Source organism: Centruroides sculpturatus, unplaced genomic scaffold, assembly GCF_000671375.1.
Source record: "Centruroides sculpturatus isolate CEXI.00-Female unplaced genomic scaffold, Cexi_2.0 scaffold335, whole genome shotgun sequence".
NCBI classification, from domain to species: Eukaryota; Metazoa; Arthropoda; class Arachnida; order Scorpiones; family Buthidae; genus Centruroides; species Centruroides sculpturatus.
This window is the reverse complement of record NW_019384713.1, coordinates 338,221-364,123: the sequence shown is the minus strand read 5'-3', so window position 1 is coordinate 364,123 and position 25,903 is coordinate 338,221. Positions and strand designations below refer to the sequence as shown.

Sequence of the window (25,903 nt, the reverse complement as noted above, 5' to 3'; positions counted from 1 at the left end):
CGGTTACATATGAGCAGTTATATAAAGATCAACAATTTATTTATTTTTTTAAATAAAAATTCAGTTTTATTGCCTATATATACAGTACTATATTTATATTTTATTAAAATATTATAATTTATGATCTGTGGGAGATAGATTAGATCTAGATATGATTTATTCATCGATCTGTATTAAGGAGGAAAGTAATCCTTAAAAAAAGGTGAATTTATCATGTCAGGATCACGCAATAATAAAAATAATCGCACTTTATTTTTCTTTTTTTTTCTCTCGCTCTCTACTTTAATCTGTTTTAAATAACAGGTTAAGTTTCTATATAGAGTTTCCCTTTACAAAAATAAAATGTTTAACACATGATCAAATTTTGATTAAGGATTTTATATCTGTAAACATCATAACTGTATCAGCTTTAACTAAATTTTATATCATCGTCAACGGATATTTTTATTTTATTTTATTTTTTTGTTACAAAAGTAGGACGATTAACCGTTTAACTCTTATGTTACCGTGTAGATAAATTGAAACAATATACCCTAACGTTTTTTATTGTTATTATTTTGTAAATGATACACTCGATACGATTGCTTCTTGCGTAGTAATTAATTTTAACTTTTTTTCTGGGATATATAACATAAAAAAATGGCCATTAAACGTTAAATCGAGGTTTTCCGACCTCGTTCATTTATTAAAAGACCGTGATGTTATACAGAAACACAAGTTTTATCACCCCTCTTTCTCTCTCTAAGGGCTCACGAGCTACCACTTGAGAACTATTTAATTTATGAATATTGAATATCATCAGTTCCCACGTAATAATTAACTCAAGTTTTATAGGAACATTAAACAGAACATTATTAAGAGTTAAATCGTAATTTTCAACTTTTTTAATTCTGTTAATTTACTAACATATGACATTATACATGAGCTCATTTCATCACCTCCCTAAGGACTCGCGAGCTACCATTTGGGAACTAATATATAATTGATATACTTAACACGATTGTTTCTTACGTATTTACCATTGAACAGAACGTTAAATCAAGGTTTTCGAACCATTTTTAAATTCTATTTACATGTAATGAAGATTAAAACAGGAGTTCAAATTATCTCCAAGCGTTCGCGAACTACCAGTTGGGAATTATTATATAATTTACATCAAATATTTCTTATAATTGCTACAGCTTTAACGAGATTATCGATCGGATAATAAGTAATTTAAACATTATCCTATAACATATTTATTTATTTTAAATAATAATAAAAATTATACATAATTAATTAATTAGAAATTTTACTAGAAATAATCAACATTACATTGGATGAAGTTTCGTGTAGATAAATCTTGGCGTAGATAAAAAGATAAAACAATTAAATTCATTCTGTTAATTGGAAGTAAAGGAAGGAAAGGAGGAAGAATTAAGGAGAAAAAATTCATTACAACGCTTAAAAATAAATAAAAATGACAACTTTTGTGATGTGTTTTTGAAGCTAATTACAAGCCTAGTAAAATATTCAAATTTAATTAACTGTCGTATCCTCCCCAAACAAACATTTGTCTTCGAGATTCTGTTCAATATCACTTGTCAAAATTGTAAAGATGTTGACATAGTTAGCAAAAGACTCGTGTTTTTACGTTTCTTTTAAGATCTTGAGTTTCGAATATCTTTTATTTTTTTACTTTTTCCTTTCCCCTACTGTTTATATGAGTCGAGTAAACATTTATCTATGAACTTTTATCACCAGAATAAACTAATGTTTGTAGATTTTTCCTTATATCTTCTCTTTGAAATGAATAACCATTTCCCTAAATGGGATGAACATTTACATTACGAAGCTATTAAGAAGTTGCATAATAAATCATATTATCTAGTCATAAATTAAGCTGAAGTGTTAGAAAATGTCTCTCAATAAATTATTATCAATTTAATAGCAGAATAGATTATATAATATACAATTTCCTCTAGTGTAAGTATGGAAAATAATAAATTTAATTGAGATAAAGTATATCTATCAAGTATTAAGTATCCGAAGATGAAACTTTATAAATGCGTACTAATGGCCGGAATTTTCTGCCCTTTTTTTAATAATTTGTTTCCATTTTCTTTAAAATTTGATTTATTAGCAATAATAATAAAAAAAAAAGGTAGATTTTATGTTTTCGAAATTTACGACGAAGTATTTAATATTTTACTTAATAAAACTGTGATTAGTACTGTTAAGACGGATATTTTACAATTACATTTTTAAGTAAAAATATTAATTCTATTTTTTTCATATAAAACAAGATAATTGATGCCGGATCTTGAAAAAAAATCACTTATTTTCTCTCGTAATTACTGCAACAAACTGATTACGGGTTCGAGTGTTATCTTTGGAACACTCAATGCTCAGGCACGGAAGCGGAGATGGTGATCTTTCATCTCAATTGTTTGTATCATTTCATTGTATAGGATCCTTACATTAAGTACCTCGCAAAACAAACGCCAAATTAAAATAATAGAATCAGCATCAGAAGAAGAAGAATAAAAAAATAAATAAAAAAGAATTAAAGCAAAACGATTTTCGGCAGGGGCAAGCTTCCAAATAAGTTTCTCATGACCTCGTGACACATGCGATTTTAACGACAAGAGCTAGCGAAACTGATGACAACGGTTACATATGAGCAGTGGTCCGTGTTGAGTCTACAGTTGACCCTTCGCAATATATACTTCTCCCCATTTTACTGAATGGGCCTCCTCCCCCCTTTCCCCTTGATTTCTCTTCTCAAACTTCCTCTAAATGATTGCGACTTTGTAGTTATTAAGCGTGTAAAAGTGAATATTTATAAATGTCGAATTTCCTCCCTTTTTAAGTACAGTTAAATAAATAAATTTAATTTAAAATTTGTTTTTTTTTCTTTTTAATTTATTAAAAAAAATATCAATATAAATTTCTCTAATTTTTTTCTCTCTTACAGTCTGAAATCGCCAAAAGATTAAATGCAATCATTGCCCAAATTTTGCCTTTTTTATCGCAAGAGGTAAGTTGATAATTAATTTTTCTTTACTTTATTAAAAAATAATCATCGTTATTACAGATTAAACAAGTTTTAAAGTGTAATTTAAACGAGTAATATTTACTTTAATTTAAAAAAAAAAATAGAAATTAAAAATGTCAATTTCGCGTGAGATTTTTGTAAAAAGAAAAAAGTCAATTGCGTTTTTTTAAATTTAAAATTAATCATTTACATTTTAATGTAATTTACATTTTTTTTCTATTATTATTTCCTTGGACATTTCAATATATTTTATATGAAATATACATATAAATAACACAAGAGATAAACAAAAGAATTTATTATTATAACAATACACGCGAAAAATAAATTATTAAAATACAAACTATCAATTGATCATTTATTTTTATTTAAAAAAAATAATAATAACAAACAATTTAAACAGCTGCAGAAAATGCAATTCATTAACAAAAGGAATTTATTTATTTATATTTTTTAATATTTTTAAGAAAATCTACGTTACACTATTCCAAAATTGTTACGCTGTTGTTCAACGTTTACAAAACGCAATTCCAGCAAGAATAACAGGCTGTTAATTTATTTTGGATGTTTATCAGAAAAATCTCTTTTTATTTTTGTTCTTCCAAAGAAACAATTAAGTGGAACCACTATAAAACATTTTTATGATCTAACGCTTGCCAAAATATTTTATAAAGCGTAATTTGACTCTGCAAATAGTTTTGACGAAACAAATTACCAGGAGGGCATTTTTCCCCCCTCTCTCTCTCTCTCTTCTTATTTCAAATTCCTCTTCTCTTATTCCATTAATTTTGACGTCATCAATTTTGTCGCGTGTTCGATGTAATGAGAGGTGGCCCGTTGTAATTGTCTTCAAATTTGTGCTGCGGTCAGATATCAAGTGAAATTGCAACAGGGATTCGTTTGGAAACCATTGAACCGTTTATAACACAAAGGCTGGAGGAATTCGTATGTGAGCCGTATGCCAATGACAAAAGGGTTTGCTCGCTTGTTCTGTGAGTTGCATCGAGTATTGTGTTCAAACATGCCAACCAATTGTCTGCTACTCTCATAGGAACCTTATCGAACGCTATGGTCAGATTGTGGAATTTAGAAAATTAAATCAGAAACAGAAGATGGTTGAATATCAACTAGACTTTTAGGAATTTTCAATTCGATTTCTCGTTGATTGAGAACAAACAAACAAAATGTCTCCCATATTATAAACTGTTTATTATCTGCAGACTTTCTTTAAGAAGCAAATCGAATAACGCTAGTTTATCTATCTCCCCCTTAAATTAAGTTAATTACGTCTTATTTATCCAATAAATTATCGAGGACGTATACACGTATAGTCCTTAGGACTATTTAAATTTCGCAAACACTATTCCTCGCTGTTGTTATAATGTAACAAGTCACAATATCTGATCTGTATCGTTAATTTAGCGGTAATGTAACACACTCCACCGTTACTAGAGTGTGATTAGGTTACGAGGATTATGTTAGGGATGCGAGTAAATTAATTGGTGTATTCAAACTTTGTAGTTAGTGGTATATGGCAGCTGCGTTAATGCCTATTGGGTTAATAACACATTTAATGTTATCCCGAATATTACGCTAATTTTACGTAACTAATATATTATTGCATTAATGCAAAATTAAAAAAAGAAAAGCATTAGTTATATATATATATACATACACGTGAATTTTTTTATTTTTCACTTCGTGATACTTTTCAATTTTCTCTCGGGATTCACTTCAAAAATGGAAGGTAAACAAATGGATAATAAAAAAACAACGGATATGTACTAGGAAGAACTTCGTCCCCATCTGTACTTTCTTCTATTTTCTTGCGGATGTAACGACAAACACTATCGAAGTTTGTGCTCGCACCTCTACACATACCAGTAAACACACAGCCATGTTTGTTTGGCCGTATCACGTGACTTTGATCTTTCAGCCTGCAGCATCCCTTTTCCAATAAGGAAAGGTAAAGATGTTCCAAATACCGGTGTGGACACTAGAATGTCGCGAAGGGTGCACCAAAGGACTCTTCTTTCATATTTTTTATTTTTATTTTTGATTTATTTTCTACTCCGACAGATTGTTTCTTACCTTCGTGTGACATTTATTCTACATCTCGTGATTTTTCCCTCTTTTCTAATAACCTACCCTAAAAAAATTATCTCTTTCCATATCAGCCTGTAATTTCCCTATTCCAGATTGTTTGCCGCTTCGGTATAGCTAGAAGCACTTTTTTGCAGCCTCCGTACGACACGAAATATTTTCAAATATGGAAAGTTATCCCAGAGATTGCCGATATCCAATCGAATATGTAGCTGAAAAATATTCCCAAGCGAAGAAAACCTGGAGAAAAAAAAAATTAGAAAGTATTTTATGGGGTAGCCCGTCCATCTCTTGTTTAAAAAGTCATTTTATGTGGGATGGTAACCTTAAATTGTAAGTTATCATCTTTAGATTGACATCAGCTAAGTCATCCAGTCCTTCAGGAAACCTAATTTCTCCTGTCAAAGAGGTTTCGGACAAGGCAACGCTGTCAACGTTGAGTGAGACATAGATTGCAAGCGTGCGCTTGCTTGTCGATAGGCAAGCTGGCTGATGGCCTGGGAACAGCCAAGAATAGCCTGTTAGCGACTTCTCTTTTTCACCGAGCTGGCATTTTTTCTCGACTCTGGCTGACACTCCAACCCCCCTTCTTCCTTCCTGCGCCCCTGTTCAGACTATTGTTTGGCAGAAGTGGACTTCTTCGCCTTTGGAATTACACCTGAGGGAATTCTTCTTTCTTCCTTATTGCTATTATGTGTGATTGATTTTTTGGGGTCTCTTTTCCTTATTCTGTTTTCTTTCGCTTTTTCTTTTTTTTATTATTTCGCTATCAATCTTTAACTGATTATAGTAAATAGTTCTACTAAAATTACACTTCAGCTTTTGCTTCCATTAACGGAAATTATAAAGGATGAGACGGGGAAATTAATTCGATTTTTTTACTTAGCTTCTCGAGCTTGGCTTAAATACCATTAGATGGCGCTAGATCATTATGAGACGGCCAACTTGTTTCGAAAAATAATTTAAAATGCCGCAGAGGATTAAAACTTTAGGGAGGGGAAAATATATGTATGTATGTATGTATATATATATCGAAATTTTCTCATTTAAAACATTATTCGAATTAATTTTCTACTTCTAACTATTTTAATATTATTAATATAAAATGTTATACAGTATTTATATATAAACCCCACTTTAGATGCTACAAATGAGAGTTATGTTTATGGTTTTATATGGTGACTTTACGAGAAAATCGTTATGAGTATGAACATTTCTGTTAGTTGTCGTCACTGGTAGAAACTATAAAAATCTTGAATTTTATATGTTATACGAGAAAATGTCTGGTTCATTAAAATTGGTTAAATTTTTTCCAGTGTAAAGTTTTTTTCTATTATTTTTTATTCGTTTCTTTTTAAATTAAACCGTTAAATTTTCAATGTCTAATGAAAGTTTTTCTTGCCCGAAAAAAAGTGAATTGTTTTTTCTTCTTTTTTTATTTTTATTTCTTTAAAACTTGTACATTTCTAAATTGTCTGTTTCAGAAATTGCTATTTTTAAAAGTTGTATGTTACATTTCTAAGCTATTTGTTACGAACTTGAATTTTTTATTTTTTTTAAAAGTAAATTGTTTATTTCAAAATTTACAATTTAAAAAAAATGCAATCTTGTACATTACAGAATCATTAAAATGCATTATTAAATTGATATTTTTTAAGTGATAATTATCATATTTTTTTACATTTCTTCTTTTAATCTACAAAACAACTTCACCAAGAACGTTCAGATGATTCATTCTCTACTCTTTTTTTTTTTAATTTTTTTCAACTTCACATAAAATTTTTTTTCTTAAAAAATTCAAGGAGCTTACAAGAAAAAAAATTATTAAATAGGCCTTTAAGAAGGGAAGAAATAAAACGCTTAATTGAATTCTTTACATTGTGTTCTAGAAAGAAAAATCATTTAAGTGAATATCCTACTTACTGATTAAGTATTACAAGAGCTATTGCTTAGTTTTATATAAATTTTATTGTAGACAAACCTGTTTTTTCCCCTCCATTTTTATTTGTCTGGTAGTTTTATTAATTTATAGCATATAATATAAGCTTATGTTTTGTATACGTATATGTAAGTTTACATTAAAAAATTTCAATTAAGTGATTTTTATCCCCTTTTGGGGTGGCTTAAACAATGCAAACACCATTTTCTTATGCATATAAATTCGTAGGATATAGCTTTTAAGTAGAAAAAAAATTAATAGGCCCTATATATCCTTGTTTGTCAACTCTTTCTCTACCAAGAAGGAATTAGTGTGATGGATCTTGCCCGATTGTAAAAGTAATTAGATAGATGTTTGAAAGACAGCCTGAGGTCGTCTTGACCACTACTTCTTTACAGAATTTGATGGCAGAAACTGATAGAGAGAAGGCCACAGAGTGGCTTTTTCTCTTTGTTTTTATGACCACGCTCTTTGTTCCCTTTTTCTTCTTCTTTTTTTATTTTTTATTTTTATTGAAAAGATATCTAAGAAACGCAATTCGCTGTTTCTTCCTCTAAAAGTAAAACTATTTTTTATTATTATTTTTTTATTATGATTATTTTTCTTTTTCAAATTAAATTGTTTTTAAGTTTTGATATCTAATAAAACTTTTCTTAAAAATAACAATACGTCCGTTCTTTATATATATATATATTTTTTTATTATATATATAGGATAATGATAGTACTAAGTTTAGATAGTTACAAAACTTAAAAAATAATTTTTTGAACATTCTGTTTTTAATTTTAAATAAATAGAATTTAAATAAATAATTTACATAAATATTTTAAAAAAATTATTACTAATTAAAATTAATGAATAAAATCTGTCAAAAAGTAACTTAATATGTATAAATATCAGATCAGTTCATTTTTAACAGATTTTTCTTTTTAAACTTTATTATAATATAGTTAAAAAAGTTTAAATCTTATGTTAAAAATTGAAAATAAATATTATTCAACAAGAATTGAAATATTTATTTACAACTTTTAAACATTTTTTAATTCTTAAAATATTTCAATTACATAAATNTATATATATATATATAATAAAATGTTTATAGAGATTTATTTTTTTTAATTTAGTTGAGATTCTTCGTTGTTTAAAATTTTTACGTCAACTTATTTTTCTGTCGAAAGTAAAATAAAATTAAAACTAGAATGATACTATAATAGATAATTATTACTTAACAGGACATTATCTTTAATTGTCGGATAATACTGTTTTAAATCTTCGACTAGATTAAGTTAAATCGAGTTAACACAATCTGTTGTTTCCAGTAGTATTAATAGAAGCGAATTGCAAGTTTTACAAAAGAAGAAAATTTGTAAATCACAGGTGCAATAGACCATCACTCGCATCTTCATTGCTTAAAGAGAAGTTTTATGTTTACTAAACCATTACATTTCCGTCTCGAAAAGTTTTAATAACGATCTTTTTAGGTAACGAACTTTTTTAATTAATTTAAATGATGCGAAATCACTTCGAAAATTGCAATTTCCTTCTTGAGTTTGTTCTTATTTTTTTGCCATTGATTTAAAGTATTTAAGGGAGAGAAGAATGGGAAGGAGAGGGGGAAAACGTATATAATAATTAATTAAACATAAACATAACTTACTCCTCTTTACATACTCAGAAACCGTATTTATATATATCATTTTTTTACTCGAAAAAAAAAACGCGAAAAAAATCATTAAAAAAACGTAGAAAAAAATTAATTTTGTACTCATTCGAATTAATATGCGAAAATGTGAAATTTGTTTGTTATGTTGGTGCTTCAATTCGCATATGCATTGAGAAACGAAGCAATTAAGAAAAGAAAATTGAACGCGTTTTCCAGCTAATGCATTAATAATAAAACCAGAGAATTCGTTAGTAATTACTCTACTACAGTTTTAAAAAAATCTTACCTGAGTAACAATTTAACTTCAAAATATTCTTATAATTACTTTACCATTCTATAAACCTATACGTAGTGTTGAATATTACGTATTATTCGGTTAGAAAGTATGTTTTAGTAGAAACAGGTCCCAAATAAATCCTTGTTATAAGAAGAAAAGAGAAAGAGAAAAGGATGAGGAGGAGGAGGAGGAGGAAAAAAATGTAAAAACCAAATTTTCGCAGCTCAAGCAAAAAAAAAACTAAAAAAAAATATTTTTCTGTCGCTATTGTGTAGACTACAGGAAGACCACTCGGTTTACATTGCAAAGTATAGGATTGCTGTGTTCAAACGTTGATAGAAATGGTTCTCATATTACAATGTGATATAATTTCTGACAGACGTCAAAAGTTAAAGTCGGGAAATGATAATGTTATCATGTTGAAGAGGGCATTCGGTTACAATAACTAAAAGCGCCTATAGGGATAGAAGTTTTAAGATAAAATACATTTATTTTTATTTATTTATTTATTTTTCGTTTACTCTCACCTCGCTCTCTCCCCCCTTCTTTCTTACTCTCACTCCTTCAATTTCGCAACTTTAAAAAATAAAAATTAATCTGAAGAAAATTCGTAAATAATATACCACCTTTTTGTTATTAAAAATTTACTATTTTATGCGGAATACTATTTTTTTCACCTGTTATTTTTTGTACTCATTTACGAAAAATCTCAAAGGAGAAAAGATAGAAAGAAAGAAAATCGATATTTTATAAAATGTACAAAATTACAATTTATTTATTTTTTTAAACGTGAATTTTTTAAAATGTTCTCATATGGATTATTCTATATATATACGATAATCTGAAATTCTCATTTAAAATATGTATATACATCTTTATTATGATTTATTTGCTTATTTACTCATGTTGGAAAAATATAAATATATTTTTAAAGTATTATTTTATGGATGTGCAGCTTTTCTCATAAAATTTCTGTTTAATTTTTATGAAGACGAAAATAAAAATTTACAATGTTTTGTAAAGAAAAGGCAGCGTTTTTTACAAAATATTGTAAATTCTAAAAAATACAATAAATGTTTCAATTACATTTTTTTGAAAAAACGCAAAAATGAAAAAGACAATTTCAAAAAGTTGTGTTTTTTTCATTGTTACAGAAAATGAATCAGTTTCGAAAATTACAATTTCTCTGTTACGTATGAAATTGACATTTCTCAATTACAAATTATAATTTAGTTTTTTTAAAAATCGCAATATATCTTGTCCTTTTTACAAAAATTACAACTTCTGTATACGTCAATGTTCAATAATGAATGGAAACTATACAAATCCAATTTGTAATTTTTTAAATTCTTCCTGTGTTTTTAAACTCGATTTATAAATAAAAATAGGGAAGTACGTTTTTTAATATAGAGTTTCTACATACTCGAGATATCTCTTGACTTTTTTTAAACACTATAAGTTTAAAAAATTATCTAATAAATATTTACCGTCGGGTATTCTTAATAACTTAATAACATCTGGTTCCAATCTGTTCAATTTGTAATAGTGTCAAGTACCAGAAGACACTTTAAACTGGGAACGACTTTCTAAGGTCACGCAAACAAGTGTCAAATGTATGTATAGTGAGTAGTGTCATTAACTTGTAAATGATATCTTCTTTCCCCCTTTCCAGCATCAACAGCAAGTTGCAGCAGCGGTTGAAAGAGCTAAACAAGTCACAATGACCGAACTTAATGCTATTATTGGGGTAAGCTATTAAACCATATCTTATCTTTCTGTATATATAGTGGCCATTAGGACTCCTATTTTGCATACGTGACCCGTACGTTGTACACCGTGGAATTTAGTTTAGTTTGTTTAGTGTCAAAGTTGTAGGAAGGTATATTTATAGGATTTTAATGCCTTAGAGAATCCGCCTGATCGAAAATAATAATGTTAAATTTGAAATTGGGGTGGCCGCGGTTTCTCCAACGCTTCAATTGTTTTCCGATAGAGGGCGTTCACCACACGATCATGTAACATTCCGGCGAGACTGATGTACACCAAGCGTGTAATGGTCTCTTGGTAGACGGAGAGGCGGCAAATCAACGATCCGCACCGTTGACTCCACCACCTAATTAATTACAACCGAACTGCGTGGAGGTAGACGAATCCAATGTGCCAATTACACATACATACACACACAGAAGGAACGTCGAATCTCATTGGTTTAAAACTGCACGCACGTCATATCCTGTACACGCGTTTAATGAACATCACGTTTAAAATTTTAAATTCTGTAACAATGAAAGAAAACAGAAGAAAGAAAGATAAAATTAATTTTAATCCCCATTTTTGTCCTCAATAAAGGACAATAAATGTCTACCTCCGGGTTTTGTTCGGATGGGCGTAAGTGAACAAACATTTCCGGCAGTGCAGAAACCGGAACGGGAAATGTGGCATGTGAGAGGGGTGGAAGGAAACCAAATCTGATATGGTAACTGTATCAACTGCGAGCAAGATTATTTTTGATGTCGAGGATCAAATATCAATTTATGGTAACTTCATACTGTACATATTTATCTTTCACGAGATCGGCTCCGTAGTTAAGTGGACATTGTAGTGGAAATTTTGGCTGAGTCATAAGATATTGACAAGAGTAAACTTGAAAACTCTTGATTCTGTCTCTTCACTTTATCAATATCTCCAATGTATTGTAATGTTCTTCCAATTGAGAACATTAAACAACTGAAGTACGGTTCTGTACTGTTATATGATTTCTGCCAGAAATGCTGTTTAAATACAAGAAAATAAACAATACTCGGCACTTTTCTCTCTTCTACCTTCTAATTTTCATCATTAAATCAATGTTTTATATAAAAAAGAGGCTTTAAAAAAGTGTTTCATATGGCACAGTTTGTTATAGGATATAAAACATTTTGAAGAGAATTTTCAGAAGTAAATTATTATAACCGACGTAACTGAACATAGTGTGAATTATGTTATAACGGCAACACCAATTTTTCTCTTTATAAGCCATGTTTAGAGAGATGTCCATTCACGATATATAGGTTACGACTTGCTGGTATTAATGACAAGAAAGTAACAGCATTGTTGGTCTTCTTGCGTGCAGCTTCGAGCAATCAGGAGCCGAGTCTACGGATAAAAATCTTGTTCAATTGTAACAGTGCGTTTTATTGGTGCTGTAAAACTCCCATTTCAACACTTGGCTTCTCAACGTCATCAACTTGTTCTGAGAGAAGGGGGAAACTACCATTTGTTACTCAATCCACGTCTAAGATTGATCTTGTTCTTTTTGGACAAGATTAAATTTTCTTCGAGTGTTTTAATTGAAGAAAAAAAAAGAAAATATAACATTTCTCGATGTTAAATAAAAAAATTTATCTATTAAAAAATATAAAAAAACAACGCTAAATAAAATATCACATAATCTATTACGTCAACTTACAAATAAATATATATAACCCCAAAAACATTTAAATATAAATTAAGAAATCCTTATTGGCTAACGATGATGAGGTCACAATGATTTTATATTTAAATCAGTTTAAATTTCTCATTCGTTTTTCTTATTCGTCCGTTGGTAGTGACGTCGTTGGAATCGAAATCGTTTTATTCGTCGGAACAGAATTCGAATTTGAATTTTTAATCAATTGCAACATTTCTCTCTCTTATTGGTTGCTCGAGCTTGAAAATTTAAATTTAAATACAGAAACATTTATTTTATCGATATTGACGTCATTAATTTTTAAATTTTAGAAAATGATTTTAAAAATTATATTTTTAAAAAATGCTAATTTTTAATTTTATTTATATTTATATATAAAGCCTCGTTAATTCTTTTTACTTATTATTTTTATTTCTTTTTTATTTTCAGCAGCAGCACACAGGAATTGCTCATTTAATGGTAGGTAATAGTTATTAATATATTTAAATATTTTTAAAATTTTAAAATAATCACAATAAAAATAATGATAATAATAATCATAATTATTGGTTTATGCGTTATAGAAAAAATAATAATAAATATAAATAATTTAAATCAAAGCAAAACATATTCTGTAACTCATAATTTGGCAGCAATATTTATAAAGAAAAAAAATTTCAAAATAAAAAATTAAAACAAAATTAATTTATATGAAAGCTTTATTGAGTGAATAACCTCTTCCATTTTAACTTCTTTTTTTTTTAGTTTTAATAGTTGATTTATTTTTATCTGAATTCAAAATTCTTTTATTGGATAACGACGATGAAGTCACAGTGATTTTAAATTTAAAATTTCTCTTTCTTCTTTCTTATTCGTTAGCCGATGATGACGTGTCAGAGTTGAACTTATTTTATTCGTCGAAATAAAATTTGAATTTGAATTTTTAATCATTTACAAAATTTCCTTCTTGTATTGGTTACTCCAGCTCGTAACTTTAAAACTAAGCGTGAAACTTATAAATGTTCCTAACTGCGTCAGAAAAATGTTAAATTTAAAATATAAATTGAATATTTCTTGTGGATTAACAACTACGCTGTCCCGGTTTAAATTTAAATCAATTTAAAATTTTTTTTTCCTATTCGTTCTTTGATAGTGACGTCATTACATTTGAAATAATTTTATTTGTCGAAATAAAATTCAAATTTAAATATTTAATCAATTACGTAATTTATTTCTCTTATTGGTGGCTTTTCTTATAAGTTTAAATTTGAATATTTAAAGTGTATCCGAATATTAAAAAAAAATGTATGTTTATTTTCGCTTCAGAATAAACAAAGTAGCTTTTTTTAATATTATAATAAAAAAAAATAAAATAAAATAAAATTACTGAAGCTTTTCACGCATGGAGATAAAATGGCGTTTAAACGATACAATAACATAAACGCTTAAGAAAAACTCGTAGACTACCTTTTCTTAATGATCAAAAATAAACTGAAAAAAAGCACTCAAAATTGCATTTCCACTTTATTATTTTCAAACAATCGTCTATTATGTCAAGCATGTTTCTTTCCTGAATTTTTTCCCTTTATTTTTTTTTTATATTTAATGTAAAAACATCAGCGAAATTTGACATCATCAGCGTCATCAATGTTTGAATACCTTTGCGTGACGTCAGAGAAATTTGCATTGTTTGCATGATGTCAATGAAATTTACAATCTCTGCGTGAGCGCGTGCCATGTTCGAATTCGGTCACGTTACGCGCTAACATTCTTCGTAGGTGTCGCTACAGTTCATTACCTCATCGAAATTTGTACTCATAAACTGCTAACGTCGTACAATTTGAATTTTTAAATTTTCAAATAATTAATGGTTACGTGTAAATGTGTTGTGTGTGTGTATTTATATATATATAGCTAAGCTCTATGGTATAATGTTTTTAATGATTATTGCGTCGTCTTAAAAAGGGAGGTAAAATGGTAGAGGGAATTTAAAGTAGTAATCAAGGTTTTATATTTTGGAATTTTTTTTCAAAATTCATTATGCCAAATTACAGGAGTTGTTAAAAGTATTTATATAGCATAAATAAAGACGCATTATGAATACCGCAACAGACATGCAATTTAAGAGTATTTTGCATCAAAATGTGTTTTACTGGTGTGTATTTAATGCAGTGCATGAAGGTAGTATAGTTGCTTACAATACATCTCTTTGTTTAGCGCAGATATATATTAAAAAAAATTACCGGGCATGCTTTCCAGCATCAAAAATAGCTTAAAACATTATCTTTAGCTTTCTAAACACGTAAAACTGCGAAACGTGACGTCACACCCACTAGTAAATGACTCAGCCTTTCAAGCCTTAGTAAAGGCTAGGCGTTAATGGTTTGGTATCAGAGATATGACCAGTTTGGTACTAAATTATGCAAATGAGTAAAGGGAATCGTGCACAAGAGTTGAGAGTGTGATTATATGGCTTCTATGATGTGATTAAAACACGACCCAGATGGGGAAACTGATCTTTTGTTGTGAATGCATGGACTTTGGGCGGCCATGTTGGATAATGGCTAATACTAATATTAAATAAAGTATGGCATTTCTGTTAACTTAATTATTGTTGTATCTTTACCACATACTCCCACAGACTTTCTAACTTTTCCAGAAATTGCTACAGACTGAGAAGACACAAGCCATACAGGTGAAATCATAATACACCTTGGCTGTCAGCATTATACAAATTCGCATGCAGCATGGTGTTTTGTTTGTTTATTTATTTATTTATTTTATGTTGTTTTATTTGTGAAATTTTGTGGAATTTTCATGTTGCACGAAATTTTGCATGCTAATTGTTAAATACTATATTATAAATAAATAAATAAATAAAAATAACGATAATTTTAAATAAATATTATTTTCGATTAAAATTTTGCCACGATATCGAAACGTGCCACTTGCATAAAAGATTCTATTGTTAAGAAAGTAACAGACTTTTATTTGATTGGCCATTTTGGAAAATAGCTGAAAGTAAAATGCCACATTTTCGGTATGTTTCGAAAATAGCAGAGTTTCCCTTATTCGTAGGGGTTCTGCTGGGAATGACAAGTTAGCCAAGAAATTTAAGAAGACAACCCCGGGGCCAATGGGACACACGTGCAGTTTAGAACTGTTTGTTTAAAGGTGACATCTGTTTGTCACGCCTACACATTCCCCTCACAAGTTAGCTGTCACTTTTTGCTAGACATATTGTTACCAGATGCACTTTGGCCTAACGTTTCGATGTTGTCGCGCCTCATTAGTTTTAAACATCCGTGCCATTTATACTCCAAATGACACTAATGCGACATCTATACTATTTCGTCACCCGGATAACAAAAACGGGTTGGATGTCAAATTAGAATCATTTGAAGTATTTTTGATTCGATGTATATTTGAATTTTATTTTGTTGTATTTTATTTATAGCAACAAATGCATGCCCAACAAATTGCACCACACGCTCATGCGCCACCTTTACATATGATGCCCCACGCTGCTGCAATGGCAGGTCTTCAACCGCCAACACTTCCACCCAGCAGCGCTGCAGGATTGTTGGCGCTTTCAGGTTCATTGTCAGCCAGTGGACCCGGTTCTCATTTATCATCAGCAGTCAGCTCGTCATCTTTAAAAGATTTGAGAGATGAGAAAAGAACGAATTCTGGTAAGAATAACATTTTATCTTTGTTACATAAAAAAAAGAAAAATAAAGAAACATTGTTTAAGTACAGTACGTTTATTCTAATTATGACATAATCCAAGTCACACCAGACTTTCAAATTACAATGCGTGACATCATTGAAATTTACATTTTCGCCGTGCTGACTCAGAAATGTGTTATTGTCACGTGAATTTGCACGTCACCGAAATCTGTTTACAGCTTCTTAGACTGACGTCGTGTGTTGCAATTTGTACTAATTAAATTTTAATGGCCCATGTAGGCTAACACAGTTGTGGAAATTAGTCTTATCTATACAGTACCCTCTTTTGTACTAACCAAACCCATCGGGGTTTAGTTAGAATACCAGATGTTCCTTGCATTTCCGAAACTCTTAAAAAGAACCAAAAAGGCATTCGTAATTGGTATTCGGTTCCTTTGTTTCTTCCTCCCTTTGGTATAATAAGTGGTTTAAAAAGGAGTATTGTGCTTTTAAAAGTTATTTGGGGGCAATTCATTCGTACCATAAAGGAGTCCTCCCGCTCTCCTTCATTTAAAGCCATCCAATATAGGAGGGTGCATTGATTGGAATTTGAAATCCCAATAACATACATCCTGTCATTAAAGCTTGTCATGTTAATAGGTGGAAGATCTGCTGACAACAAACCATGACAATCACTCAACACAGCAGTGGTAGTCCATAGAGACTGCACCTAACGGACATAATTAATCAAGATGACAATAAGCGTAGCTACTCTGCCATTATCTGTATCAACCCGACAACATCCAAAGGATTAATGTTAGCAATTGCACAGGTACAATGCACGTTTGCAAACCAAAATATTTTCGATAATTGTTAATGGAGTAAATTATACATTTATACAACTCCTTCAGGTCGCACTTAAGAATGGTTTAATACAATATATATTTGTACCCATATCCTTCTAGATAAATATACAAGATAAATGTACATTTTAGCCTCATATCTGTATAGAGATTTATATTATTGTTTAGATTAATGTCATCGTTTAAACCATTACTGTCGTATTGCTCCATAAATCAGAGGGAGAAGTATATTTTAGAATTCCTTTTTTATATATATTTTTTTCTTCTCTCTCCTTATTCCTTTATTGTATATAATTTTTGAAAAATGTTACCACTCGAAACTGACTTCAGAAAAAAATGGGCTTTTGTCCAAAATTTGATATTATAACATTATTACCCTTAAAAGGGGAAGCCATAATTTGTCTTTACAAGAAAATGAAGTCAGTATCGAGGACGATTATTATTTTAAAAAATGGTTCCCCTTTCTAATAATTTATCTCCCCTTTTTCTTTTCATGTGGCGAACTGAAGTATTGAACGACGAAAGACAGGTAAGTTTCTTATTATATTACTATAAATTAATATAAACATTAATTCGACAGTAGGTATATAAAATTGCGTATCTAGTAAATAGAACAAACTAGTATCCAGAAAGGTGTCTTTGCTATGGGTCCACATGGGACCTGATGGTGCTGTTCTCGTCTCGAGGGCGTTAGTAAATCTCTTGCCAACAGACAGTAGTAATGAAACTGAGGCCAAGTGATTGCAGAAAACCCGAGCCCTGGGTCATAAATTCGACTTCCCGCCCTATCAATCCTCCCCCATTGCTGTTAAGCTAGGAGTGAGTTTTAGAGGCGTTCCTGGATTCTGTATCCAAGTCCCAGATGACAGGCATCCATTCTTTGCTTTCACCTTTAGCTATGTCGTGTGAGTTCTGTCTGACCACCAATGGGGAGGTTTTGCCAGTCTTTATTTTCTTTGTGCGGGGAATGGGACAATATCTTATTGCTTTTTCTCCTTTGTTGCCTTCCTACACACAAAAACTACTTTAACTGATTATAAAAAAATAATAATATAAACATTTTACTCGAGTATATTCGTTCTTAATTGATAAATCAGCAAAATCATTTTAAATAAATTACTCGATTGGCTATAAATTTAACTGTATTTAAAAATGATCCAATAACGATTGCCGATACGAACCTTTAGCGATTTATATTGTTTAATCCCGAATTATTGTATTAATTATAAATTAAATATTCTTTTTATTATTTAAATTAAACAACTAATATACGTTAATAAATAATTAGGCCTATTAAATCTCACACAGAATTTTGAAAATTCGCAATTTTAAAACTGACCAATAACTTCTTTCAAAAATAAACAAGAAAATATATTAAATAATAATAAGAAAGAGTTTGAATTAATTCTAATAACTTTATAGCACTAATTAATACAGATAAATTACGACTTAGGGATTTGTTTAATTTAAAGCTATAAAAAATAAAATATGTTATCATTCGACTCAATATGATTGGATAATTTTTGAAATTTTAAATTTCTGATAACCAATCAAACGTAGAAATTACGAGGATTATTTAAAACATTATTTTTATTATTTAATCGTAAACAGCATTAATGAAATTTTTTAAAACATCAAATCGCAAATATTTTATTGAAAAGAACAAATATTAATCTGATTAATAGACAGATTTAAGTCTTAAAGTAGATTATTTACTTATCAGGATTAACTGTTTAGAAAAGTTTTATTTTATTTTTTCTTAATTAATTACTGTAAACCAACGTAAAAAATTATATATATATCTTTATTTTAATACCTTTCGTTTCATATAAATGATTTATTTAATTACATATTAATGTCTAGTTATTAAATTCGTGAAAATTTTGCCTACAAGATTAAGTTTACCGTTTTAAAATAAAGTCTTAATCAGATTAAATATTAAAATTTAATTAGTTAATAAATATCTTATTACGTCACACAAATATATACACGTTATATCTTTTTAAAAATTTTTAAATTTTAAATAATAAATGACGTCTACTTTCGTCATCTTTTTTAAAATAAAAAAACAAGTTTCATTAGTTAACAAACTCAAACCGTTACCATAACAACCAATCAGATTCATTCGTAAATGATTTAAATAAGTAATAAATATTTCTAATATGTAATATAAGATGAAAAATTTGTTTTTTTAAATAAAATTAATATTTATCTTATCACTTTTAATAAACAAACATTAAAAAATATGAAAATTAATTTCTTAAATCAACATGACGTATTAGTAATTAGTAATATTTGATCGTCTGCTTAATTTAATTAAACAAACAACATTATCGTCAACGATGACATTTTATATTATTTAAATTTATCTTATTAAATAATAATAAACTTTAAATATAAAATATGATATTTGTCTAATAAAATTTTCAAAATTTTTGAAGAATAATTAATCGCTATGATACGAATAACCTGATTGGATTAAATCGTCAGCGTGTTTAAATCATCGAGCTATCACAATAAGTAAATATTATTAAAATAAAATGAATTAAATTTTTAAACATAATTAGATTTAACATCGATAGAAGACTTTTAAAAATTTATTCATAATTAACTTTTACATTTAGATCAACACAAATTTTCAAAATATTACTTGAATATAATACGCATAACCCGATTGGTTAATGATATAATTTTTAAATTTAAATTATTAGTAACGAATTCGTTAATTGGTTAAAAAAAAAAATAGATATTTAATCATCATCCAATTATCGTTGCGGATACAAATGAAAACTGGAATAGGGGAGGGAACGTCTTTAACTAAGTCACGATCTAATTTTCGAACTATCTTTATCGATAATTAGTTTCGAACAACAGAAATATTTCAATTTGTAATTCATGCGGAAATGTGTAACTTGTTACCAGAAAAGTGGTGATGTTTTTAACGGCGCCATGTCAAATACAGTCGTCAAACTGGCTGGTCGGCAATTAACCGACGCTAATAACCCAACGGTGGTGCTTCTAATCGACTCTCAGCTTGGCAGACTCGATCACCTCATATTACATCAGAAAGTGGAAAAGAGAAACAAACTGGTCCACTAATCACTTCCGAAACCATTTACTTGCTGTCTACCATTCCATACCATGTTTCGGGAGTAAAAGGTATATTCTTTGATGTGTTTTGTTTTTAATCGAGCGTAGAGTATGTTGTAATTATAATAGAAAGTGGTATCTGTATGATTACAACTCGAATAAAAGGAGAGAAGTTAAAAGTTTTCATAATTATCCTTGCCCCTAGTTACTAATTACGGAATTGGTCATTGAGATCGAACTTTGCCATAACTAACCAATTAGGTGATACGTTGCTAAAACGTAATTAACATTTTAACCATTGTTTCAAATTTTAAATTATGTAACGTTTCCAAGTATTATTGGTTAGCGGTATTCAAATTTAATTGCGATTAACCAATCAAGACATTTCCCAATGCCTTTTTAAATTTAAATCGAATTGTAATGTCGAGTAACGTTTAATAATATATTTAATGGAATGAAGTGAGACTTACTATCATTGGTTATTGATGACGATTCATTTCAAAATTATCCAATCGAAGAAGAATATTGCGTAAATGTTACTTTTGCGTTAAAAATTAATGGGAAGTTTGTAATTTCGAATAATTCACGCATTAACTAACTTTACACGAGTTAATTTTACTGTCAAATTTATCAAGTAAGCAACAATTTAAAAAAAAATCGTGAAATTCTCAAGGATAAAGGATGTGAAAGAAGAATTGCATACTCATTACCTGATAAAGATCAAGGGGCATTTTTAAGGGGTTGCTGTTGCACATCCCGTTTTTTTCTATAGGAAAATTTTAATAATAGCCATTCTTTTAAATCTTGCAGGATAAAGAGTACCAAACATTTATTACACACTACATCAAGGGCTCTTCCTGTCTATGCTTTTATGTATCTCTGCTACTCCTATTAGGCTACGTTTTTTCAAAATATTCTAATTTTTTCCCCCTTCTTTCCTACTGTAATAGCTCAAGTTGATGGAAGTTCAGTGGTTTTTCGGTTTATATAGAACAGCTTGCACCAATATAGAATGCTTATCAAACAGAATAGAATGAGAAAGAGTTATTCTATCCTACACAGAATTTTATTTCCTCTTGTGGGAAATGAATACCAAGCAAAGCACCAGAAGTAATCATCAGAGATTCCTTCTTACGTAAAAAAAGTTTTTTTTTTTCCTTTTTTTTTTCTTTTGCTTGATGGAAAACAGACTTCGATTGAACTTTGGTATAAAAATTCAACAGCGCATTGCCATTGATTGTTATTCTTGGTGGATATTTTGAACCGTAGCAAAACTTTCTCCCATACCTGCTCTTGGTCTTAGTAAAGGTGCATGCTTCTTAGTATGCTGGTGATGCTTGTATTTTGCTGTAGTAGAATCATATGCAGTGCTCTCACGAATTTCATTTTTCCGTCTGTGGTCTGTTAAAAAATCAAATATATATAAAATTCCGTGGAAATGCTATTATATCGTTTCAGTCAATTACGTAAATCGGATAAAAAAAAACATCATTAATGATTTTTTAACTTAAAAATAAATATATTTATTCATGTTTTTATGAATTAAGCAAACGATTGGTCGTTTTAAATTTCTGAATTTTTAATTTGACCAATAAGGAAATTTTATGTTAGTTATCTCGTATTTAAAGACGTAAATTAAAAAATATAGGCCTATATATTAATATATTTAAATTATTTAAATATATTAAAATTAAAGATTTAATAATTAATAGGCCTAATTTTAATCTTAAAATCGTAAAAATTCGAGAAAAAAAAAAAAACAATTAACCAATTAAATGCTCGCAATTATTTTAAAAATACGCGTAAGAAGAATCGATCAATAAAACGCTTACAAATTAAAAACGTTTAAAATACGCAATATAAACCAACCAATTAAACATTAAAAATTCGAATTTTGAAAAAACGTAATTTAAATATAACCAATCGTAGCCGATTATTTTAATTATTTAATATTTTGATGGAAAAAAAGAGGGGGAGACGAAGATAAAATAATTTTATATATATATATAACCCAGAAAATATATATGTATTTTTTCGTCTACTTAAGAACACAAAATGTAAAAATCTTTCAACCCTTTTAACAGGATTTCTTTACGTCATCATCCTCCATACTAAAATTTAATCGAAGTTGTATTTTCCAATGAATTATTTAAATTTTTGAAAGAGCTTAAGAGCCAAGATCTTGAAACTAGTACAAATAATAAAAGGGACGAGAGAGAGAGAATGGGGGATGGAATATATTCTTCTTATCTCTCGTCTAAGCAGACAGTAAAATCCATTTTCTCAATCTTTAAATCAATAATATTTTTTTTTTGTGTTTTTCTTTTTTTCCCTCGTTTTTTTAATGCTTAGAATCACATTTCGTGTAGAAACTTAGCAAAGAATAGATTCTAGATATTCGATATAACAATCTATTATTTAATTTTTTTTTATTATTTATTTAAAGTTATACAAAAGTATTACAGTATTTAAAAAGTATTGTTTTAATTATTAGAGCGTGAAATATTCAATTTTTTTCGGATTTTTAAGTGATTTCCTTCCATCAGATGAGGATAAACAGCACAGAGAACAATGTGCTGCTTACTTAAACAATGAAGTGTCACCTTTTTTACTGTATTTTTAGGGATTTTTAATGTTGTATGATGAACTATACAGGCATTTTTGTTGAGTAATTAATATTAATTGCTAAATTCGAACAATATCTGGATGCTGCATCTAAATTCCTATACCTTATATAGGCAATATCTGAAAGATAAACAGGAGAAACACGTGATTTTCCTAGTTTATATATAAAATTTATCATGATATTAGTTCCTTTTTCTATCAAACTTTCTCTCACCAAATAATTTCCCATCTGATTTTTGGATTAATTAGTAAAATATACAAATTATATTTCTCTCTTTTTGTAAATTTAAAGATATTTGTATAAGCCTCAAAGTAAAATGGAAGTATTACCTAGTAACTACCTCACCTAATTGGTAAACAGGCAAAAACCTTGTAATTTGGATGAATATTAGGGAAGTTATGCATTATATTAATTAATAATTATCAGCAAATACCTACTTTCTTCGAGGATTTTTAAATAAAAACTAAATCAAATCAATGTTGGTATATTTGTTAAATTTTTTACAACCTTTCTTCACTTATATTTAGGGAATTTCAAGAATTATTGAAGTGTAAATGTTATCGTAGCGATAACATCATCCATTATTACTGTTGTAGTGAACAAAGATGTGAGTCTATATACTTGGAAAAGGTTGCTGACATTTCTAGTGTTTACACGTTACTTTTATTCCCGAAAACAAAATTTTAATTTCTAAAACTAAAATTCTTCGTTAAAGCGAATTCTCCAACAAACGACACGAGTAGGCAAATAGTACCATTTAAGAATATTTATTAATAATCGAGCACCGAGATGGAATGGGCAAGTACAATGAAAAAGCGGGTGTAATTTAGTATGGAAAATTGCAAAATACCAAAGAAAATCTTTTATTTTATGCACTGTATTCCGTGGAAACATGATCAATAACACGGGCCAAAGAAATAATTCTGTTTCTGATGGCTACCCTCTAACAGAGTTAAAGATATTCTTTGTTAGGATCTACTGGAACAAGATTTTTGGCGATTAAGCTTTTTGATAATTCATTTCTTCTTCTCCTCTTCTCGTCCTTTACAAATAATCAATCCTCCAAGCAATAAATGTAATGCCACATCTTTAATGTCGGGCATTAGCGGTGTAACAATGCTGCTACATATTTAAAATATTAGGCATTACCTATTATTTTTTTTTAAATAAGGGATTTAAGAAAAAAATGCTGCAAATCGATATTTTTAATAACAATCTCTGCTCGCCCGTTTTGTTAATTGCGCTTCTATAACGTAATTACGGTCGAGGTTGGCGTTCGCTAATTTGTGGACACACACTCACTGTAAATCACCAAGCTAACAAGAAAGAAAAGGCAGAAGAAAAACCATCCACCACCAACTGAGCGGAAACAAATAGAGATGCTTTTCTCTCCTCCTAACTCGGATCAATACCGGCAATGGTCAAACATTGGTACAACTTGAATGACAATGGGGGGTCCATCTTAATTGTACAAGGATCCCTACTTTCGCCGTGCTGGACAATGAAGTACGGTCTTGTGCGGGAGTACAACGTTAATTAAAAATCAATGTTAAGAAAGGGGGGAGGAACGGTGACAAGCTAATTAGTCTAGTGTCGTGTAGTAATTGACGCCTTTCTGCACTCGTTAAGTGTTTTGAAGATGACAAGAGTAACTTTGAGTTATTCCTTTTAACAGCAATTTGTTTCCGCTTTACATTTTCGCCCGTGTCTAGTTTATTTCGCATGCTTTATCGGGTTAAATTTATAGAACGGGAAACTTAAATTGTAGCCAGACCCTGAATTTATTTAATCGAAAAAGTTTTCGTATATAAAAGATTTGAACCTGGCGAGCGCCACTCGAAACTGGTCAGGCCATTGCAAAGTGCAATGATGTATTAATGCTACCAGATGCTGTAGAATTAATAGAGACGGGAAGTTAAATTATAGCCGTTATAAGGAACTTGGCCCTCATATAAGCCGATAATTATGTTGGAAAATCATTATAAAAAGCTGAAAAATAGGTTAAAGACATTAATATCACACATCCTGTATCAATTCTGGTAAAAATATCCCTTAGCAATGATGACTGTACAGGATCACCTTTGCCTCTTTCGGGATTGTTTCAGATGGCCTTGCAAGCCCTTAACAAATGAAAATCGTTGGACTATGTACGACCGATATCGTGTGACTGTTTAGTTGATATTGTTTAAGTTCCTTTCTGTGTAAGTGAGGTGGAAACACTCGGGCGTGTGACCCACAAACACTTCTTTAATTTCTCGGAATTGCAAACGTCTGGAGGTTTTTAATATAAGATTTTTCAAAAAAGGAAGTAAAAGTAATTAATTCTTACTAAACAAACAACACGGCTGCAGGAATGTTGAATTTTTCAGATTCTCTCCCCTGCAGAAAATGTCCGAGAACCAGCGGGAGTAGCCCCATGGGGTTACTTGTAGTACGTATTCTCTCTACACGTCACCAGCAGACGTTTGCCCAATTAACGACTCGTCTACAACTCACTATGGTGTACAGCCATCTTAGCTCGACTGCTTCCCTTCTACTTGAAAAAATAAACAAGTAAAAATAAAAATCGTTACATGCCGAGATCGATTTTTAAACCTTATATTTTTCTTTTCCTCCTCTTGGGTACGTTTTTTTTTTCTTAACTTAATTGAAAGTTTTGGCTTGAGCCTCATATTGCTTCATTTCCCCCCTTTCACTTTTTATCACGTGTAAAGTTGCATTAAGTGCTGAAAAAAAGAGAAGAAATTTTGGCTCCTTTCCTCTCCTCCAACATCGTTTAGTAGGGGGAAGTCAAAGGTGAGGAGGATGCAAAGGAGATTAAAAATTTCGCTACCGTTCGGCCGATGTGGTTAAATTTAAATTTTTTTCCCCTTCTTTCTCCCGCTTCAACCTCTGTTTATATATTTTCATTATTATTTATTAAAATTGTATAACATCGGAGAAAATTCAGTAGATATAAACTGACATTTATTGATCTGTGGACAGAGAAACTCCATCTCCCCTCATGACCGAGAGAAACATCGACTCCGGACACCGGAACCAGAGGAGAAAAAGAGAAGGCGGGATGACAAGCCAGATCACGTGAGTACACATTGAGTCATTCATCTTCGGTCGCCATCTTTGCAGCCGAAGATTAAGAGAAAAAAAAAGTATAGCCTAAAGTCATTACTGCATGAGGTGAAAGGGTGATGTTATTTTTTTTTCAGCGC

The 25,903-nt window shown here is 29.8% G+C and overlaps 1 protein-coding gene across 6 annotated transcripts in view; it reads left to right on the top strand.

The window, feature by feature from the left end:
* The window catches only part of LOC111627877 (transducin-like enhancer protein 4), an 84,401-nt gene that overhangs the window by 52,638 nt on the left and 5,860 nt on the right, over positions 1 to 25,903 (top strand). For 2 of the 6 annotated variants that reach the window (XM_023371546.1, XM_023371548.1), the window contains 6 exons: positions 2,957 to 3,019; positions 10,692 to 10,766; positions 12,900 to 12,926; positions 15,904 to 16,138; positions 17,488 to 17,507; positions 25,680 to 25,775. In XM_023371546.1, the coding sequence (XP_023227314.1) occupies positions 2,957 to 3,019; positions 10,692 to 10,766; positions 12,900 to 12,926; positions 15,904 to 16,138; positions 17,488 to 17,507; positions 25,680 to 25,775 (516 nt within the window). Of the gene's footprint in view, positions 1 to 2,956; positions 3,020 to 10,691; positions 10,767 to 12,896; positions 12,927 to 15,903; positions 16,139 to 17,487; positions 17,508 to 25,679; positions 25,776 to 25,903 lie in introns of all 6 variants that reach the window. The other 4 variants (XM_023371545.1, XM_023371547.1, XM_023371549.1 and 1 more) reach the window with 2 other exon arrangements.